Consider the following 14,811-nt stretch of genomic DNA (forward strand, 5'->3'; position numbering starts at 1 on the left):
CCTTCTTTCTAGAGATATATGTGGAGGTAATTATGAATGAAATGTTACCTGGAATTTGATTTAAAATATGCCAATGTGAAAGGGAAGGGTATAGAAAACAAGATACCATATGTTAGTAATTGTTGAAGCTGTATGATGGGTACTGAGGTTCATTATTCTATTTCTGTGTATGTTTGAAATTTTCCATGATAAAGATTTCTTTAAAAAATCAAGTCCCCCTGGCTATAAGGATGGATGGGAAAGCATCAGGAAATGTTTAGGAGGTTCCTGCAGTAGGCTGTGTGAGAGGTGAAATGGCCTGTACTAGAGAGAGGAAACAGAAATAAAATAGATAGATATTTCAACAGATATTTAGGAGGTATAATGGATAGGGCTTGGTAATTCAACGAATATGCCAAGTGAGAGAGGGAGTCAAGGACAAGGCAAAGATCTGGTTTGAATGTGTGGCTGGGGGCGCCTGGGTGGCTCAGTGGGTTAAAGCCTCTGCCTTCAGCTCAGGTCATGATCCCAGGGTCCTGGGATCGAGCCCCACATCGGGCTCTCTGCTCTGCGGGAAGCCTGCTTCCTCCTCTCTCTCTGCCTGCTTGTGATCTCTGTCTGTCAAATAAATAAATAAAATCTTTAAAAAAAAAAAAAAAAAAAAGAATGTGTGGCTGGCACCAAGGAGAAAGGGCAGATTTGCGGAAGGCTGGGGTTTGAGGTACCTGTGTAGCATAGCACACATGGCAGCTGAGGCCAAGGGGGTGAAAAAGATACCCCGGATGCGAGAATGCAAAAAGTGAAAAGGGAGGAGCACCTGGGACAGAGAGCGAGGAACACCCAAGGCCCATCTGCTCACTGTGAAGGAGGTCTTTTGTGTGTGCACCTGGGCTGAGATGTGTACATGCGTGGAAGGGGAAGACTGGCAGTAGGGAGGGACGGGGGCAACTGATGGTGGTGGTGGAAGATGCACCTGTGTCTGTGTGCATAGTGGGGGAGACCCTAAACCACAAGTCCCTCCCTTCCTCGCCAGCCCGCCCCGCTTTCCAGCCATGGTCACCACGGGACACTCGGGTGGACTGACTCTCCCTTTGAACAGCTGGGAGGATGTCGCCGCCCTTGTGGCTGATCCTCACCTTCAGATCTTCACACAGGTCACCGTAGTCAATCTCAATCAGGGCCTCTCGTGCATAGATGCTAGAAGTTCGCTGGGAACCACTCACAGAATCCTCCCCCTGGGAGCTACCCTGCAATGGTGAGAGGGAGAGTCCAATGGAGCACACTGGCCACAGAATGACCCTCTAACGCAGAGGGGTGGGGGGGGCTTCAAAGACTTTGCAAAGCACCTTACTAGAGCACCTGTGGCAGGACAGCAGCTCAGAAGACACAAAGACCTCAGTTCAAAATTGGGCTCTACCACTGACTAAAAGTGTGATCCTTGGCAAGTCATGCCATCAGATCCTGACACCAGAGCCTGATTTAAATACATAAACCCTCAACTGTAACATGGGATACTACCTGCCTGGCAGGGTTGTGTTTAGGATTAGGAGTAATTATGTCATATGTTACCATGGTGCCTGGCATATTTCTGGTGTTCAAAATATTTTGCTGAATTAAACTGAAATGCTGTTTGGGAAGAGGGAGGGAGAAAGACATGTGGGGCTGAGATACATGCCTAGGTCTAAGCCAGATATATGCAAACCTCCCCTCAGTTAATGTTCCCATCCCTTCCTACCAATCTTCACCTTTAATGCATAAAATGCCTTGGTTTCTCTATTGACTGGTGTCCCTCTCTTTCCTGTGACTAAGCCTTGTCACCTCTTCATTGCTGATGTCCCTTATCCAACCCTCTCCTGGCCAACCTCCCTCACTGCAGCTCAGCCATCATCTCTCAGGTCCCCCAGCTTCCATCTTCCTTTGCTCTTGGCTAATGTCCCTCAACTGCCACTCTTAGTAATATCCAACATCTGCTGGAGCTTTTAGCTCAAGTCCCTAAGGTTACAGAATGATTCCATCTTTTCCTGGCTTCCTTCCCTCACCACCTACCAATATCCAGCACTACCCCCAAGTCAACTTCCCTTTCATACCAAGGCTACTACCTTTCCCCTACCTGCCTTCATAGCCTCAACCTGCCTCATCACCCCTGCATCCCTCCTTATGTCCCACCACCCCTGCCCACCATCCTTTTCTCTCCCTCTTCCCCTCCCTGGTTACTTTCACCCCCATCCCTGGTTAATGCTATTTATTGCCCACTCCCACCACCAGCCCTAATCTGATACTCACCTCCTCCTGACTAATGTCATCCATGGTGCCCTTAGACAGTGGCAACTTGATATCCTGCATCTTGCAAGCCTGTAGCAGGTTGTGGCGGTCACTGCGTTTCTGTTCCAGCTTGGTCTCAATGGCTGTTACCTCCTTCTGTAAATGGGTCATTTCCCTAAAAGGTCCAGGTAGAGAGGTGAGATCCAAATCCAGCAGGCTGCCTGCTCTACCTAGGTCCCCCAAACCCAGGCCTGAACCCACTCACTTGTTGGCGCCCCCCAGTTTCTTACGAATCTCCTCCATCTCATGATTCTTGTCATTCACCTCCGACTTCTTGGCCAGGTGCTGATTCTTCAGGTCTTGTAGCTGGGCCATGGTCTCATCTATGATCTTCATGTGTCTTTGTTCCTCCTGGTCCCAGCAGGGGGAACAGGATAAGAAGTGAACGTTTTCCTCATCTCCTCTAAGGATCTTCTCCCCTTGCCCCCACCCTCTCCACAAGGCAGAAGGAGCCTCCAAGGCATGTCAGAGCCTCTCTTCAGGAAGCTCTGCTTTCACATACCACCATCACCCTTTAGGTGTCTCTATCTTTTTTCAAATTTGGTTGCCCTCTCCCCCACACCCCATTATACAAGTTGCTTGACATAGAAAAGTGCAAAGAATTGAAACAGTATCAAGCAAAAGAAAAAAAAAATCACTGGTAATCTCACCAGCCAGAGACAACCAATTAACATTTTAGCTTATTTCTTCTTAATACTACTTATATAGACAGCTCTACAGAGTTGAGACTAGACTGTGATTAATACTGTATTTTCTGACTTAATGTTATATTTGAGCATCTTTTCCACATTAAAATTGCTGTCACGGGCAATATAACATCAGTGTTAAAAAAAAAAAAACCAAAACCCACACAAACACTAAGTATTTCTATGAGTACGTCGACATGAATGTATAAATGTTTAAGTAAATGCCTATAAGGTCTGGAAGAATACCCACTACATGGGATTAGCTCCAGGAAGAGGAAAGGGAGTGGCGTTAAGAATGGCCAGTCAAGGAGAGTGCAGTCTTAGCACATCTGATTTTTTTAAAGGAAGACTATTTGGTTTTCACTTTGATCTTAAAGTCACTTAAAGGGGACATATCTGCCATTTCCTCCCAAATGGCTCATAAAAATAATATGCATACATAGACAACGCAGAAGCAAATATAGCATGTTAGTGATTGATGAATCTCAGTGGCAGGTAGGTGGAGTTCTCGATAGGAGTCTTGCCACTTTCTGCTAAGTTTCAAATAATTTCAAAATAAAAAGTCAAAAAGTCATAGAAATGGTATTCTGGATCATCTAGCTGCCCACTTACTCCTGCCTGATCTACATTTGCATTTAACATTCCAGTGACAGCACAAAGGACTACTTTAAATATCAGGGTTTAATGAAAACAAACACACATGCGTGCACACACACACATACACACACCCACCCCACCCCCGCCAAAACAATGAACGCAGGCAGACATAAAAGTCAAATGATATGTTTAAGCCAAGTGAGGAGGATCAAATCACCTCTGGAGAGCATGCTGTAAGAAGAACAAAGGTTTCACAGTAATTTAAAGAGAAAGAACATGGGAAAAGTGGGTTGTCAGACAATACCCAGTTACACAGGCAAGCTCAACTCAAACTGAGCCTTGGGCCGTCACCAGCACAGGCAAAATGTGGAAAGGGACTCGGTTTCAGCAAAATACCATCATCTGTTGCACTAAAATTAATGTGGTTAATTATAAAAATTAATTAGTAAGTTTGTCCTGGCTTTTTGGTGAAGTGCTCTAAGTATGTATGTTTGTATGTATTTTAATGTCAAGGATTTTTTAGGCCAACACTGAAGATCTTAGGTCTTTAAACAGGGTCTGTGTATTACTAAAATTTGAAGACCACTAAACTACACAAATGCATACATGAATGTAGCATAATTTGCTAAACTCCTAATTCCCAGAGGACGCTGGACAGTTTCCAATACGGAACTATAAATGTTTGTAATAAACATCAACCTCCATGCACGAAGCTGTGCCAGCATTTTGGATTTCCTCAGGTTTTACTAAGAGGGGATAAATATATCCTGAAGACTCTTGATGGATTGTGCCATATGGCATAAGAATGCTGGTCTTGTGCACCATGGCCAGTATTAATCATCTGGTTTTTTGTTTTGTGTTTTAAATCTTAGGTGATGTGATAGGAAACAAATTATATCAGATTGTTGCTTTAATTTGCATTTCTTTGACTTCCAGTAAGGCTAAATTACGTGTATGTGTTTAGGGGCTATTTGAATCATCTTGAACTGTTTGCGCCTCTTACTCAATTTTTTTTTTCCTATTTAGGTCTTTGTGTTTCCTTATTTCAATGGGGCTTCATAAATTATGGATATTATCCTTCTGTCTATCGTATCCCTTCCAATTTTTCCACCCAGTTTTTAGTGTGTCTTTTCATGCTCTCCTTCCTTACCTTCTTGAGCTTTTCTATCTCATTTTCATCCTTTTTCACGGTCTGCTCCCACATGTGTACTTTATCCTGGTCCTCCTTCAGTTGGTTCTTTTCAAAATCCAACTGGATGCCCAAGCGAGTCTTCTGATTCTCAAACTCCAAACTGTGGGGAGAAAGGAGAACTAGATCCAAGACCCAGGGATTCAGTTAACTACTGAATTTCAGTCACCATTCAGTTTATCCCTCCATAGCCACATAAAACTGTTCCCTGAAGTTGGAGAACTAAGTCCCTCAGCCTAGCCTTGTGGATATGGCACAAGGCAGAGAGATCGAGCCAAACTCCACTAACCCCCCTTTATACACTGGAAGACTCCAGAGCCCTGCCAAGTTCCTAGGAGGCACAAAAAGGTCCACCTGAACCCACCAGCTATGGTAATTCCTATTTATTAAGTTTCTGTGTATTTTACATAATTACCTCTAATCCCCTAATAGCTCCACAAGTAAGCATTATTATTCCAATTTTACAAATGAGGAAACATGGGCCAAGAGGTAAAAGACCTTAACCAAGGCCACACAGCTAGTAAATGGGCACATGTGAGACTGGAAGCCAGGTCTAACACTAAAATCCACGCTCCTTCTCCCACGGCACCATCGCAATATAATGTGGTAGGAAAAGAGGTCTGGCATCCAAACTCTGCCATTTACAAGTAGTGTAATCTCAGGCAAGCTAGTTATACTCTCCACACCTCTATCTCCTCACGTGTAAAATGGAAATAAGAATAGTATTTACCTCGGGAGTTATCGGGAGATTTTTAAAGAATTAATATGCATCAAATCCTTAGAAGCATGCCAGACACACAGTAAGTACTTAATAAATTTTAGTTACTATCATTATTGACGGATATACTGGCTGCATTCTGCTCATATTTGCTCACAGGCTTTGACTCTTTCCAACTACCACCTTCCAACACACCCGTATTCCAGAACCTTCAGGGAGCAGAGCTTGGGTAGTTTTAAAAAAAAAAAAAGGGAGAAAATACGAGATTCCTGCCACTGCCCTGCTCTCAGTCTCTTCAGAAAGTCAAAGAGTATGTAACCAGCATCCAGATACTAGCAGGCCAGGAAGGGCTAATTTCCAACTGCCTCCCGACTCCCCCAGTATGGTGTGACAGATGCTGCCAGATGTCATGCTAGCAGCTTAAACCCATTAGTCACTATAATCCAAATGGAATGTAATTAACTCTATAATTTTGAGCTATGCAATTTTAAGTCCAATCTCCTAAGCATGACTCATAAAGCCCTCTGTGATCTGGCCCCTGCTGACCTGTCCACCACCCCCGCCTTCCTCCTGACCCCATTTTTATGCTCCAGACATTCAAAACTACTTAGTTTCCAGTACAAGGCACACTCTCTCACACCTCTAAGCATGCTATTCTCACTGCCTGGAACTCCCTTCTGTCGGCTGCCCAGCTGGCTAAGTCCTACTCACTCTACAGGCATCTAGATCATCACTCCTTGTTCTGTAAAAGCTTTCCTGACAGTTGTGGGCAGGTTCTTCGTTTCTATTACACTTTTCTGGGCTTTCTCCCCTTTGGATGCAGTTAATTATATCCCACAGTTCATTACATGAAGATGTTCACTCTCTGTGCAAGACCCTTCTCTCCTGTGGCTCAATCCCTTATTTCCATGCCCATTATCTTCCCTATTTTGAGTATGTACTCCAAAATGACAAATGTGTATACATACACACATATGTATATAGCCTTAAGAATGCATATCCCTGTAAAATATGCTTGTTTTTAAATTTACACAAATGCAGTGTTACACGTTTACCCATGTTACTGCCTATAAATCCAGTTCCTGCTTTGAACTGCTACACAGTATTGCATATAGTCTGTATATTCATCACATTTAACTTATATTTTCCCCAAGTGATAGCTGCCCACATTGCCACCAACGTCCTATTACCACAAATGACGCCAAGACAGACAAGCCTGAATGTGTCTCTTTGTAACCCTCTGGCCAGACTCTCTCTGAGATATATACCCAGGAGCAGCTTTGCTAAGTCACAGAGCTTATGTGGATTTATTTTCATGAAATACTGCTAGACTGTTTTAATTTGTAGTTCTCTGATTAGGAACAAGACTGAACATCAATTTGTAGTTATCAGCCATGCATGCTTCTCTTTCCATGAAGTGCTAACTACATCCTCTGTCCATTTCTCTACTGGGTCTCTTGGTTTTTATTTTTCCTCTTGATTTGGAGTTCTTTGAACATTTCCTCTGTACTTCCTATGTACCTCAAATACACCATCAAGGACACTATTCTGAAATTGCTGACCTACTTGTTTGTCTCCCCAATTATTTCATAACTCCCTGAGGACAGGGACAGTCTCCAATTCCATTCTATATCCCTTGAGCCTGGCTTAGGGGTAAGAAGGCAATAAGTATTTACTATATGGGCCATGGGCTACATGAACGGCAGACTAAGGCCCAAGATCCAGGTGACCTCTTTCAGAGACTGCGTCATGTTCATCTGTCTTACCCCTATCTCCCCACCAATACCTACCACAGGACAACTGAGTACAACATAGGTACTCAAGAAAAGTTTGTTAAATGAATGAATAAAATAAAGAGGGGAAGAGAAGATAAACTGTTGTTTTGTTCTTACTACCCTTCCAACCTAGAACTTCATTCCTCTCTGACCTCTCCCCATTGCCTATCAGGAAAATGACAATAGTAAAAGCTAGCATTTACTACTCTCAGTAAGTGCTAAGTATTATGCTAAACGCTTTAGAAGGACTAGCTCATCTGATCTGCCCAATAATGCCATGAGCTAGCCATCAGTATTAACCCACTTGACAGATAAAGAAATTGGGGCTCAGAGACAGAGGTCGAGTCACTCACTGCCCAAGATAACAAGTTGGGGAGCTGGGATTCTAACCCAGGTAAACCACATTTGAAGCTGGCACTCTTGGGATGCCTGGGTGGCTCAGTCAGTTAAGCATCTGCCCACGGCTCAGGTCATGATCCTAGAGTCCTGGGATCAGGCTCCTTGCTCATCGAGGAGCCTGTTTCTCCTTCTGCCACTCCTCCTGGTTGTGCACATGCACACTCTCTCTCTCTGGCATAATAAATTAAATAAATAAATAAACAAACAAATAAAGCTGGCACTCTTAACCACGCGACAATGCCACACTGCCTCCCTGACGTCCCTGTTCTTTAAAGCTAACCTACAGTATACACCCATCGTTCTAAGAGCTGCTCCCTGTCTTATGATGCCATGTGACTTCCCAGGATATCAGGCTGGGGGCTCAAGGGCACTCCCAAGTCCTCCAGTACCCATACTTCCACCTACCGCTTCTTGGCAATTTCATTCTGCCGCTTCACCTTCTCTTCCTCGAACTCCCGGATGTTGCGCACGCCAATCTCCCGACAAAACTCTTCAAACACCTCATCCTCTACCTGAGGGGACAAGCGAGGGAGGGCAAAGGTCCTTTGGGTCAGAGTGCTGCTGCCAGCCCCGTCCTGCCCCACTGCATATGCTCGCATGGTTCAGCCCCTACGAACCTGGTTCATCTTCTCCTTCAAGTCTTTCATTTCCCTCTCACGACTCTGGATGATCCTCTTGATATCATTAATGCGAGGCCCAAAGTTGGCTAGCTCACTCTCCAGTTTGGACTTCTCCTGCAGGGAACAGGGTTGAGGGAAAAAAAAGAGACCAGGCTCCTTAAAGGAAAGAGCCACACTGAGCACACTGGGCCCTGGAGAGGAAGAGCTAGCTCTCCACATGCTGAGAAAACTTGGCTGAGAATTGCCCAGTAAAGGTTCCATTACCTCCCACGTGAACCTTCGCACAGCTTCCTCCCTGGCCTCCCAGGGAGCCAGCTTCAATTCACAGTGCTGGGCACACAGTAAACATCGTCAATTATAGGTCCACACTCCCTTATCTATAACCCTTGGAATTCAGACTTTTTGATTTTAGAAAAAGGTAAAAGGATATTTATACTACATTTTACATAATGCCTCCAGGTTGGTCTCAGGAAGCACCCTATGATCAACCACATTAATGCACCTAGAAGAATTCCCACCCGCAGAGACTGAAATGCCTGTACTTACTTTCAGTTCACTTTTCGAACGAGCTCAAATATCTGTTGAATGAATGATGCTAATAATAGCATCTAATATTTACTGAGCACTTATTGGGTTCAAGGAATCAGTCTAAGTACTTTACATGTATGAATTCCTTCAATCTTTGTAAGAATGGGGTATAAAGCAGGTGGTAATTCTAACTCCCATTTTGCAAACAGATGAAAACAGTATCAACTGACACATTAAGTAAGTTGTCTCCCATCATACAGAGTCAAGATCTGAAGCCTTGGCTGGCTGACTGCTATGCTTGGCTCCCTGAAGCAGGCTGGGAGGACGGAAATGGGACAAGTTCCCACTCCCCAGAGAAACCTTGGCGAGGAATGTGAGGGTAGCCTTTGGAGGACAGGGATGAAGGCCAGGCCCCACCTGTAGATTCAGGGCCAGATGTCGTGTCTTGGTCTGTTCCAGGTCACTCTGCGAGTACTTGAGTCGCATTTGCAGTCCGTGGGCCTGAGACTGCACCTGACGTAGCTCTGCCTCTTTCCGCTTTGCCTTCATCTGCTCCTGAAGTCAATGAGAGAAGGGGTAGGGGTAAGAAGGGGAATGGCCGGCCTGGCCTTAAGACTCCAACCCCTAGGGACAGTGAGCCTTTGACTTACTTTCAGCTCTTCTGTCAACCGCTCCTTCTTCTCTTTTAATTTATCCACTGCTTTCTCATCCCAGCGCCGAGCCTTGGCCTTCAAGTCACTGGCCCCACCAGAGATCACCCCTGACTTCTGGAACAGGGTCCCATCCAGTGCCACTGTCTACGCACAGTAGGGAAAAGAGAAAAGAAGAGGGGCAGAAGATGAATAGGAGAATCTTCAACACTAATGTGGACAAAGACTCTCCAGCTCCAATGTGGACAAGGGAATCCATACCTTGTGACGCTGGTGACCTCCAAAGGCAATGCGGCGAGCATCCTCCACATTGTCACAGACGAGGGCATTGCCACAAGCATACTGCAGGGCCTTTTTGATGTGGGGTGGCTCATAACGAATCACATCAATCACCAGCTTGGCCCCCTTCAGTTCCCGGAGCTTCTCATCTGTAGGTTTCACCTATGGGAAACAGCTCAGTAAGTGGCAGAACATGGACAGCTAGGAGGAGGGGCCCTCTCACACTCTCCTGACCCCATCCCCACCAGCCTCACCTCCAGGTAATCAAGAGGCAAGAAGGTCTCAGGCTCCCCACGTTGTTCCTTGATGTACTGAATACAGTCCCGGCCTGTCTTCTCAGAGTCCACGATAATGGCATCCATGTTCTTGCCTAAAACTTTGGTTACAGCAATCTGATACTTCTTTTGTGTGGGTTGACAGAGGTCAATGAGGCGGCCATACTGAGGAAAGTCAGAAGAGAAAACTGAAGCATGAGGCTTTTGGGAACTGGATCAAGAACCCTAATTCTCAGCTCAGAAAAGGGCAGACCAAAATCTGTGTGAGGAACACAGCTTCCATGCTATGCAGAAAAAGCCTACTCTGGCCCCAAAGCAACAATCACTTCAGTTATGCCTGAACCCCAAAAGCATCTTTCTAAACCTTACTTTTACCATTACAAATTAAGTTGAATCCAGAGATGGAATTACAGCAATAGAGAGATAATATTCAGGGAACCTGGAAACTCAGTATTTGGCTCAAGAGGCCAAGAGCTCTGATAAAGCCTAGAATGTCCCTATAAGCAAATAAATCGTTTGGTACATGCCAAGGAAGATCATATAGTAGCCTGCAATTACTTCCTAGGAGACTAATCCCTATCCTGTAACCCCCTACCCCCTTTGAAAGGCCTGCCCAGTTTCCCCACCTTCCAGAGAGGAGTGGACACAGCAAGACAAAACTTTCAGGAAGATGCAATTCGTGTGATGAAAAGAACATGAGGTCACGATTTAGAACAAGCTGGGTTTGAACTGCAGTCTTCCACTTATAAGCTGTGTTGTTTTGGGCAAGTCACTTAACCTCTCTGAGCCTGTTCCCCAAGCTGTAAAGAGGGGATTAGCAGGGGCGCCTGGGTGGCTCAGTGGGTTAAAGCCTCTGCCTTCAGCTCAGGTCATGATCCCAGGGTCCTGGGATCGAGCCCCGCATCGGGCTCTCTGCTCGGCGGGGGGCCTGCTTCCTCCTCTCTCTCTGCCTACTTGTGATCTCTATCTGTCAAATAAATAAATAAATAAATCTTTAAAAAAAAAAAAAAAAAAGGGGGGGGATTAGCAACCTCGTCCTCACAGGGCTGCTGGGAAAATTATCTGACAGTGAGTGGGACAGTAAGTGCTCAGGAAATGAGTTCCCTTTCCACCCTTACCACAGAGCCGGGGTACAGGCGCTTGATGCTTTCCATAATCTCTGCCTTTCGCTGTTGGCGGCTGCTCTCCTGTCGGTCAATACGGGCATCCCCCAGCTGTTCCATCACCTGGTTCAGCTCTTTATTGATCTCATCAATACGCCGCTTGGCCATCTCCACCTCCTCTGTCAGCTCCCCCTCTAACTTCTTCTGCTCCTCTAGGGACTGCCTACAAAGTGAGGGAACACAGGGGTCACCCTGGCTGGTGAGAAAAAACTTCTGGCTGAGAGGGACTCCAGAGATCCTGCCTGAGGAGAGGCAGGACATGATTCATAAGAACAGGCCTGGAAGTAAGAAGAAAGGCTGCACAGCCACGTACTTGCTAGTGGTGATGTATTCCTCTAGTTTCTCAATCCGTTTCTGATTCTCTTCAATCTCCCTCAGCTTTTGCTTAATCTTTGCCTGGAAGAAAGACAAATATACACCATGACCAGGGGCTGAGAAGGTTAACTCCAAGACCATGGGGCCCTGGCTTATACCAGCTATGTGCCCACTTATCCAAGAGCCCGACGGTTCAGGACAATCTGTTACTAATGTGGGAAACCTACTAAAAAGCAGACACACAACAGTGTTCAGTGTGGCTCTGCTAATTGATGGGCGTCCCAGAGCCCTGAGACTCTGATGTTCTGCCTAGTCCAGGCTATCTTCCTCACCAATCAGGGAGGCTCAAACCAAGGCAAAGTAAAGCTTTCCGGGCCTTTCTGCACCTGTTTTCTCCTCTATAAAATGTAGGCGACCTCCACTTCAGAGAGCACACATTAGATGCTTAACACAGTATAGCTCTTAGTATTAATGCCCACCACTTTCTTTCAGATCTTCAAAGAAAGTGCTTAGCAGAATGCCTGAAACATTGTAGGCTCTTCTTAGAGCACTATAACAACTATTAATTGTTATTATTTCACTACTATTGTTATTAGGAAGGCCGTGAGCAAGGTATACTTGGTAAGAGTGTGGGTTTTAGAGCTAGACTACCCAGGTTCATATCCTGGTTCTGCCACTTCATAATGATATGATCTTAGGCGAATTACTTCAGGCCTGCACTATTGTTTCCTCACTTGGGAAATGAGGAATTAAATGAGTGGATACACGGAAAATATAGTGCCTATCACACAGTAAGTGCTCACTAGTCGTTAGCTATTGTCATTACTGTTAAGACTACCACTTCTTTTTCTCTGGCCCATTATCCCTCATCTTATAACACATGCCCACCTCTGTCTCTACTTTCTTCCGCTCTTCCAGATCCAGCCGGTCCTGGTCAGCCTTCTGATCTCTATTGAACTTCTCCAGCTCCTGGGCCAAGGTAGCTGCTCTCTTGCTGGCTTCTTCTTTTAATCGGTGGTACTTCTTCACCTTTGTTAGGAACAACCAACCGAATCAGCCTCCGTCAGCAGAGCAATCCCCCATCCCAACCCATCCCCAACCCTCCCAGAGCTTACCTGATTCTCCTCCAAGGTCAAGTCTCTGCCCTGACTCTGACTCTCCTCTTCCATCCGTTCCTCAAACTCCTGCCGGGCTTTCTCTACTGACAGCATCTCCTTTTCCAGCTCATCCATGTCACCTTTACGCTTCTTGTAATGCTTCTGAGCATTCTGCAGGGACTTCTTGGCTGCTTCCAGCTTCTTGATTTTGTGGGAGGTATTCTCTTTAGCTTTGATGTACTGAGGCCGCTTCTGGTTCAGCTCTGAGTCCTTCTCCCTTTTGCCAGAGGGGAGAGGAATAAATCAGTTAGCAGTGTGGGAGAAGGGATGATTCCCAGGCTTTTTACCCAAAGAGGGGCCCGAGGCCTCTAGCCAGCCTCGGGGAATTGCCTAAAGAACAAGGGCCTGATGCTGCCCAGATCCTCACAAAAGGGGCACTCTGACTACTCCCTGCAACTGATGGCTTCAGCCTGACATTCCAGCCACTCTGTAAGGTAAAGCTACCACTCCTGCCTCAACTCTAGTCAGGCCATGCCCTTCAGGAACAGCTACCAAGAATGCCCTGTGTCCATTTAGTTGCCCCCATCTGATCTAACCTTTTCAAATTCCTGACCTTTAAACTTCTAGCTCCAGATTTCCTCTTCCAGGAAGGCATTCCCAGCCACTTTAATAGCTGGGCCTCTCATCGCTTCCTCTCACTTGCCAAGGTCACCACCCCTTTCAAGTCCTCTCTTTTATGAGTACTCATCTACCCAGAGTCTGAGTACTTAAATGCTCTATTTGTCTAAAATGCAAATTAGGAAATGTGCTTGGTTCTGGCCAAAGCAAGTCAAGAGGAAGAAAAATTACTGCAAGCACTGGACTCTAGGCTCAGAGGAGCCCTAAGAAACAGCACAGCCTCTTGGTTTCCCACAAGTTGCAGGCCCAGGCCTGCCTCTTACTTGATCTCCTTCTCAATCTGTTGCTGCTCTCGCATCATTTTGCCCAGCTCCTTCTTCTTCTCCTTCAGCTCATCCTCTACCTTGTCCATTCGCTTCTTGTCCTTCTCGATCTCCTTGTTCTTAGAGGCCAGTTCCTTATTGAGCTTCTCAATTTCCACTTCGTTGTGATAGAGCTTAAAGAGCTGCAGCTGCACCTGAGCTCGTACCACCTCATCCTTCAGGCGCTGGTAGCGGTCAGCCTGTGTGAACAAGGGCATGGAAGCAGGGGTGAGCAGTGAGGTACTGGCTCCACCCTGGCCCCTCAGAGACCAAAGGCAGCCTGGCCACCTACCTCTTCTTTCTCCTGTTTGGCCTCCTTGCGTTCAGCCGCAATGTTTTTTTTGCGATGGTAATTAAACTGTGTGTCCTCTTCGGCCTTCACCATTTCCTTCTTTCGCTTATCATATTCCTGGGCCAGCTCCCCAGAGCGACTGATCTCTTCAAATAGAGCTGTCCTCTCTTTGGGGTTCTTCATGGCAATAGATTCCACAGCACCCTGGTAAAGGTTAAAACACTTTCCCCGCTTAGAGCCTAGTCAGCCCAGTTCCCTCCACCCATTTCCACTCAATCATTCAGAAAAAGGTCACTGACCCCCTCCCTGCACTAGGTGCCATATTTCACACTGGGCTTTAAGGACATATTCCCTGCCTTTTGAGGTGCACAGGAAGCAAAAGGGACAAAAGCAAAGACAACACCGTGTGTTTCATGCAGCAACAGAAGTAGCACAGAAAAAGGACTAAAAGAAGCTTGCGGGTGGGAGACTGGTAGGGGTGTCTATCCAGAAAAGCTTCTCAAAGGTGACATCTAAGCTGAGTTTGAAAGATGGAGAAGAACTAACCAAAAAAGTTAAGAGAGAAGGTTATTTCATGTAAAAGACAATTAATATGCAAAGCCCTGCTGGCCAAAGAAAGCAGGTGATTTGTGGGAACTATAATGGTTTAACTGGGCTGGAATGCAGGGTTGGAAGGGTAAAGTACTGGCAGATGAGGGGCTAGTGAGGTGGGCAAGAACCAAAAAATGTGTCCTGAATGACAGGAGTTTGGAGTTTATGCTAAAGCAATGGTTCTCCAACTTCAGCATGTGTAATAACCTGCAAAGCTTGGTAAAACACCCAGCGCTGGGCCCCACCCTATAGCATCTACGTCGTAGGTCTGGGATGGAACCAGAAAATGTGCATTTCTAACATGTTCCCAGTTGATGCTGATCCAGAGACTACAATTTGACAACCACCTAAGGCAA

The 14,811-nt window shown here is 45.9% G+C and overlaps 1 protein-coding gene across 1 annotated transcript in view; it reads right to left on the reverse strand.

Moving 5' to 3' along the window:
- Positions 1-14,811, reverse strand: part of SMC1A (structural maintenance of chromosomes 1A) — a 34,896-nt gene that overhangs the window by 14,127 nt on the left and 5,958 nt on the right. The window contains exons 4-19 of the mRNA XM_080794803.1: positions 13,865-14,068; positions 13,534-13,772; positions 12,611-12,869; positions 12,384-12,524; positions 11,494-11,576; positions 11,136-11,343; positions 9,997-10,182; positions 9,725-9,904; positions 9,464-9,610; positions 9,231-9,368; positions 8,283-8,399; positions 8,071-8,177; positions 4,735-4,876; positions 2,507-2,652; positions 2,263-2,416; positions 1,116-1,226 (exon numbers count right to left, since the gene is read on the reverse strand). Of these exons, the coding sequence (XP_080650929.1) occupies positions 1,116-1,226; positions 2,263-2,416; positions 2,507-2,652; positions 4,735-4,876; positions 8,071-8,177; positions 8,283-8,399; positions 9,231-9,368; positions 9,464-9,610; positions 9,725-9,904; positions 9,997-10,182; positions 11,136-11,343; positions 11,494-11,576; positions 12,384-12,524; positions 12,611-12,869; positions 13,534-13,772; positions 13,865-14,068 (2,562 nt within the window). The remainder of the gene's footprint in view (positions 1-1,115; positions 1,227-2,262; positions 2,417-2,506; positions 2,653-4,734; positions 4,877-8,070; positions 8,178-8,282; positions 8,400-9,230; positions 9,369-9,463; positions 9,611-9,724; positions 9,905-9,996; positions 10,183-11,135; positions 11,344-11,493; positions 11,577-12,383; positions 12,525-12,610; positions 12,870-13,533; positions 13,773-13,864; positions 14,069-14,811) is intronic.

The sequence above is a fragment of the Martes martes genome (assembly GCF_963455335.1).
Source record: "Martes martes genome assembly, chromosome: X".
Taxonomy (NCBI): domain Eukaryota; kingdom Metazoa; phylum Chordata; class Mammalia; order Carnivora; family Mustelidae; genus Martes; species Martes martes.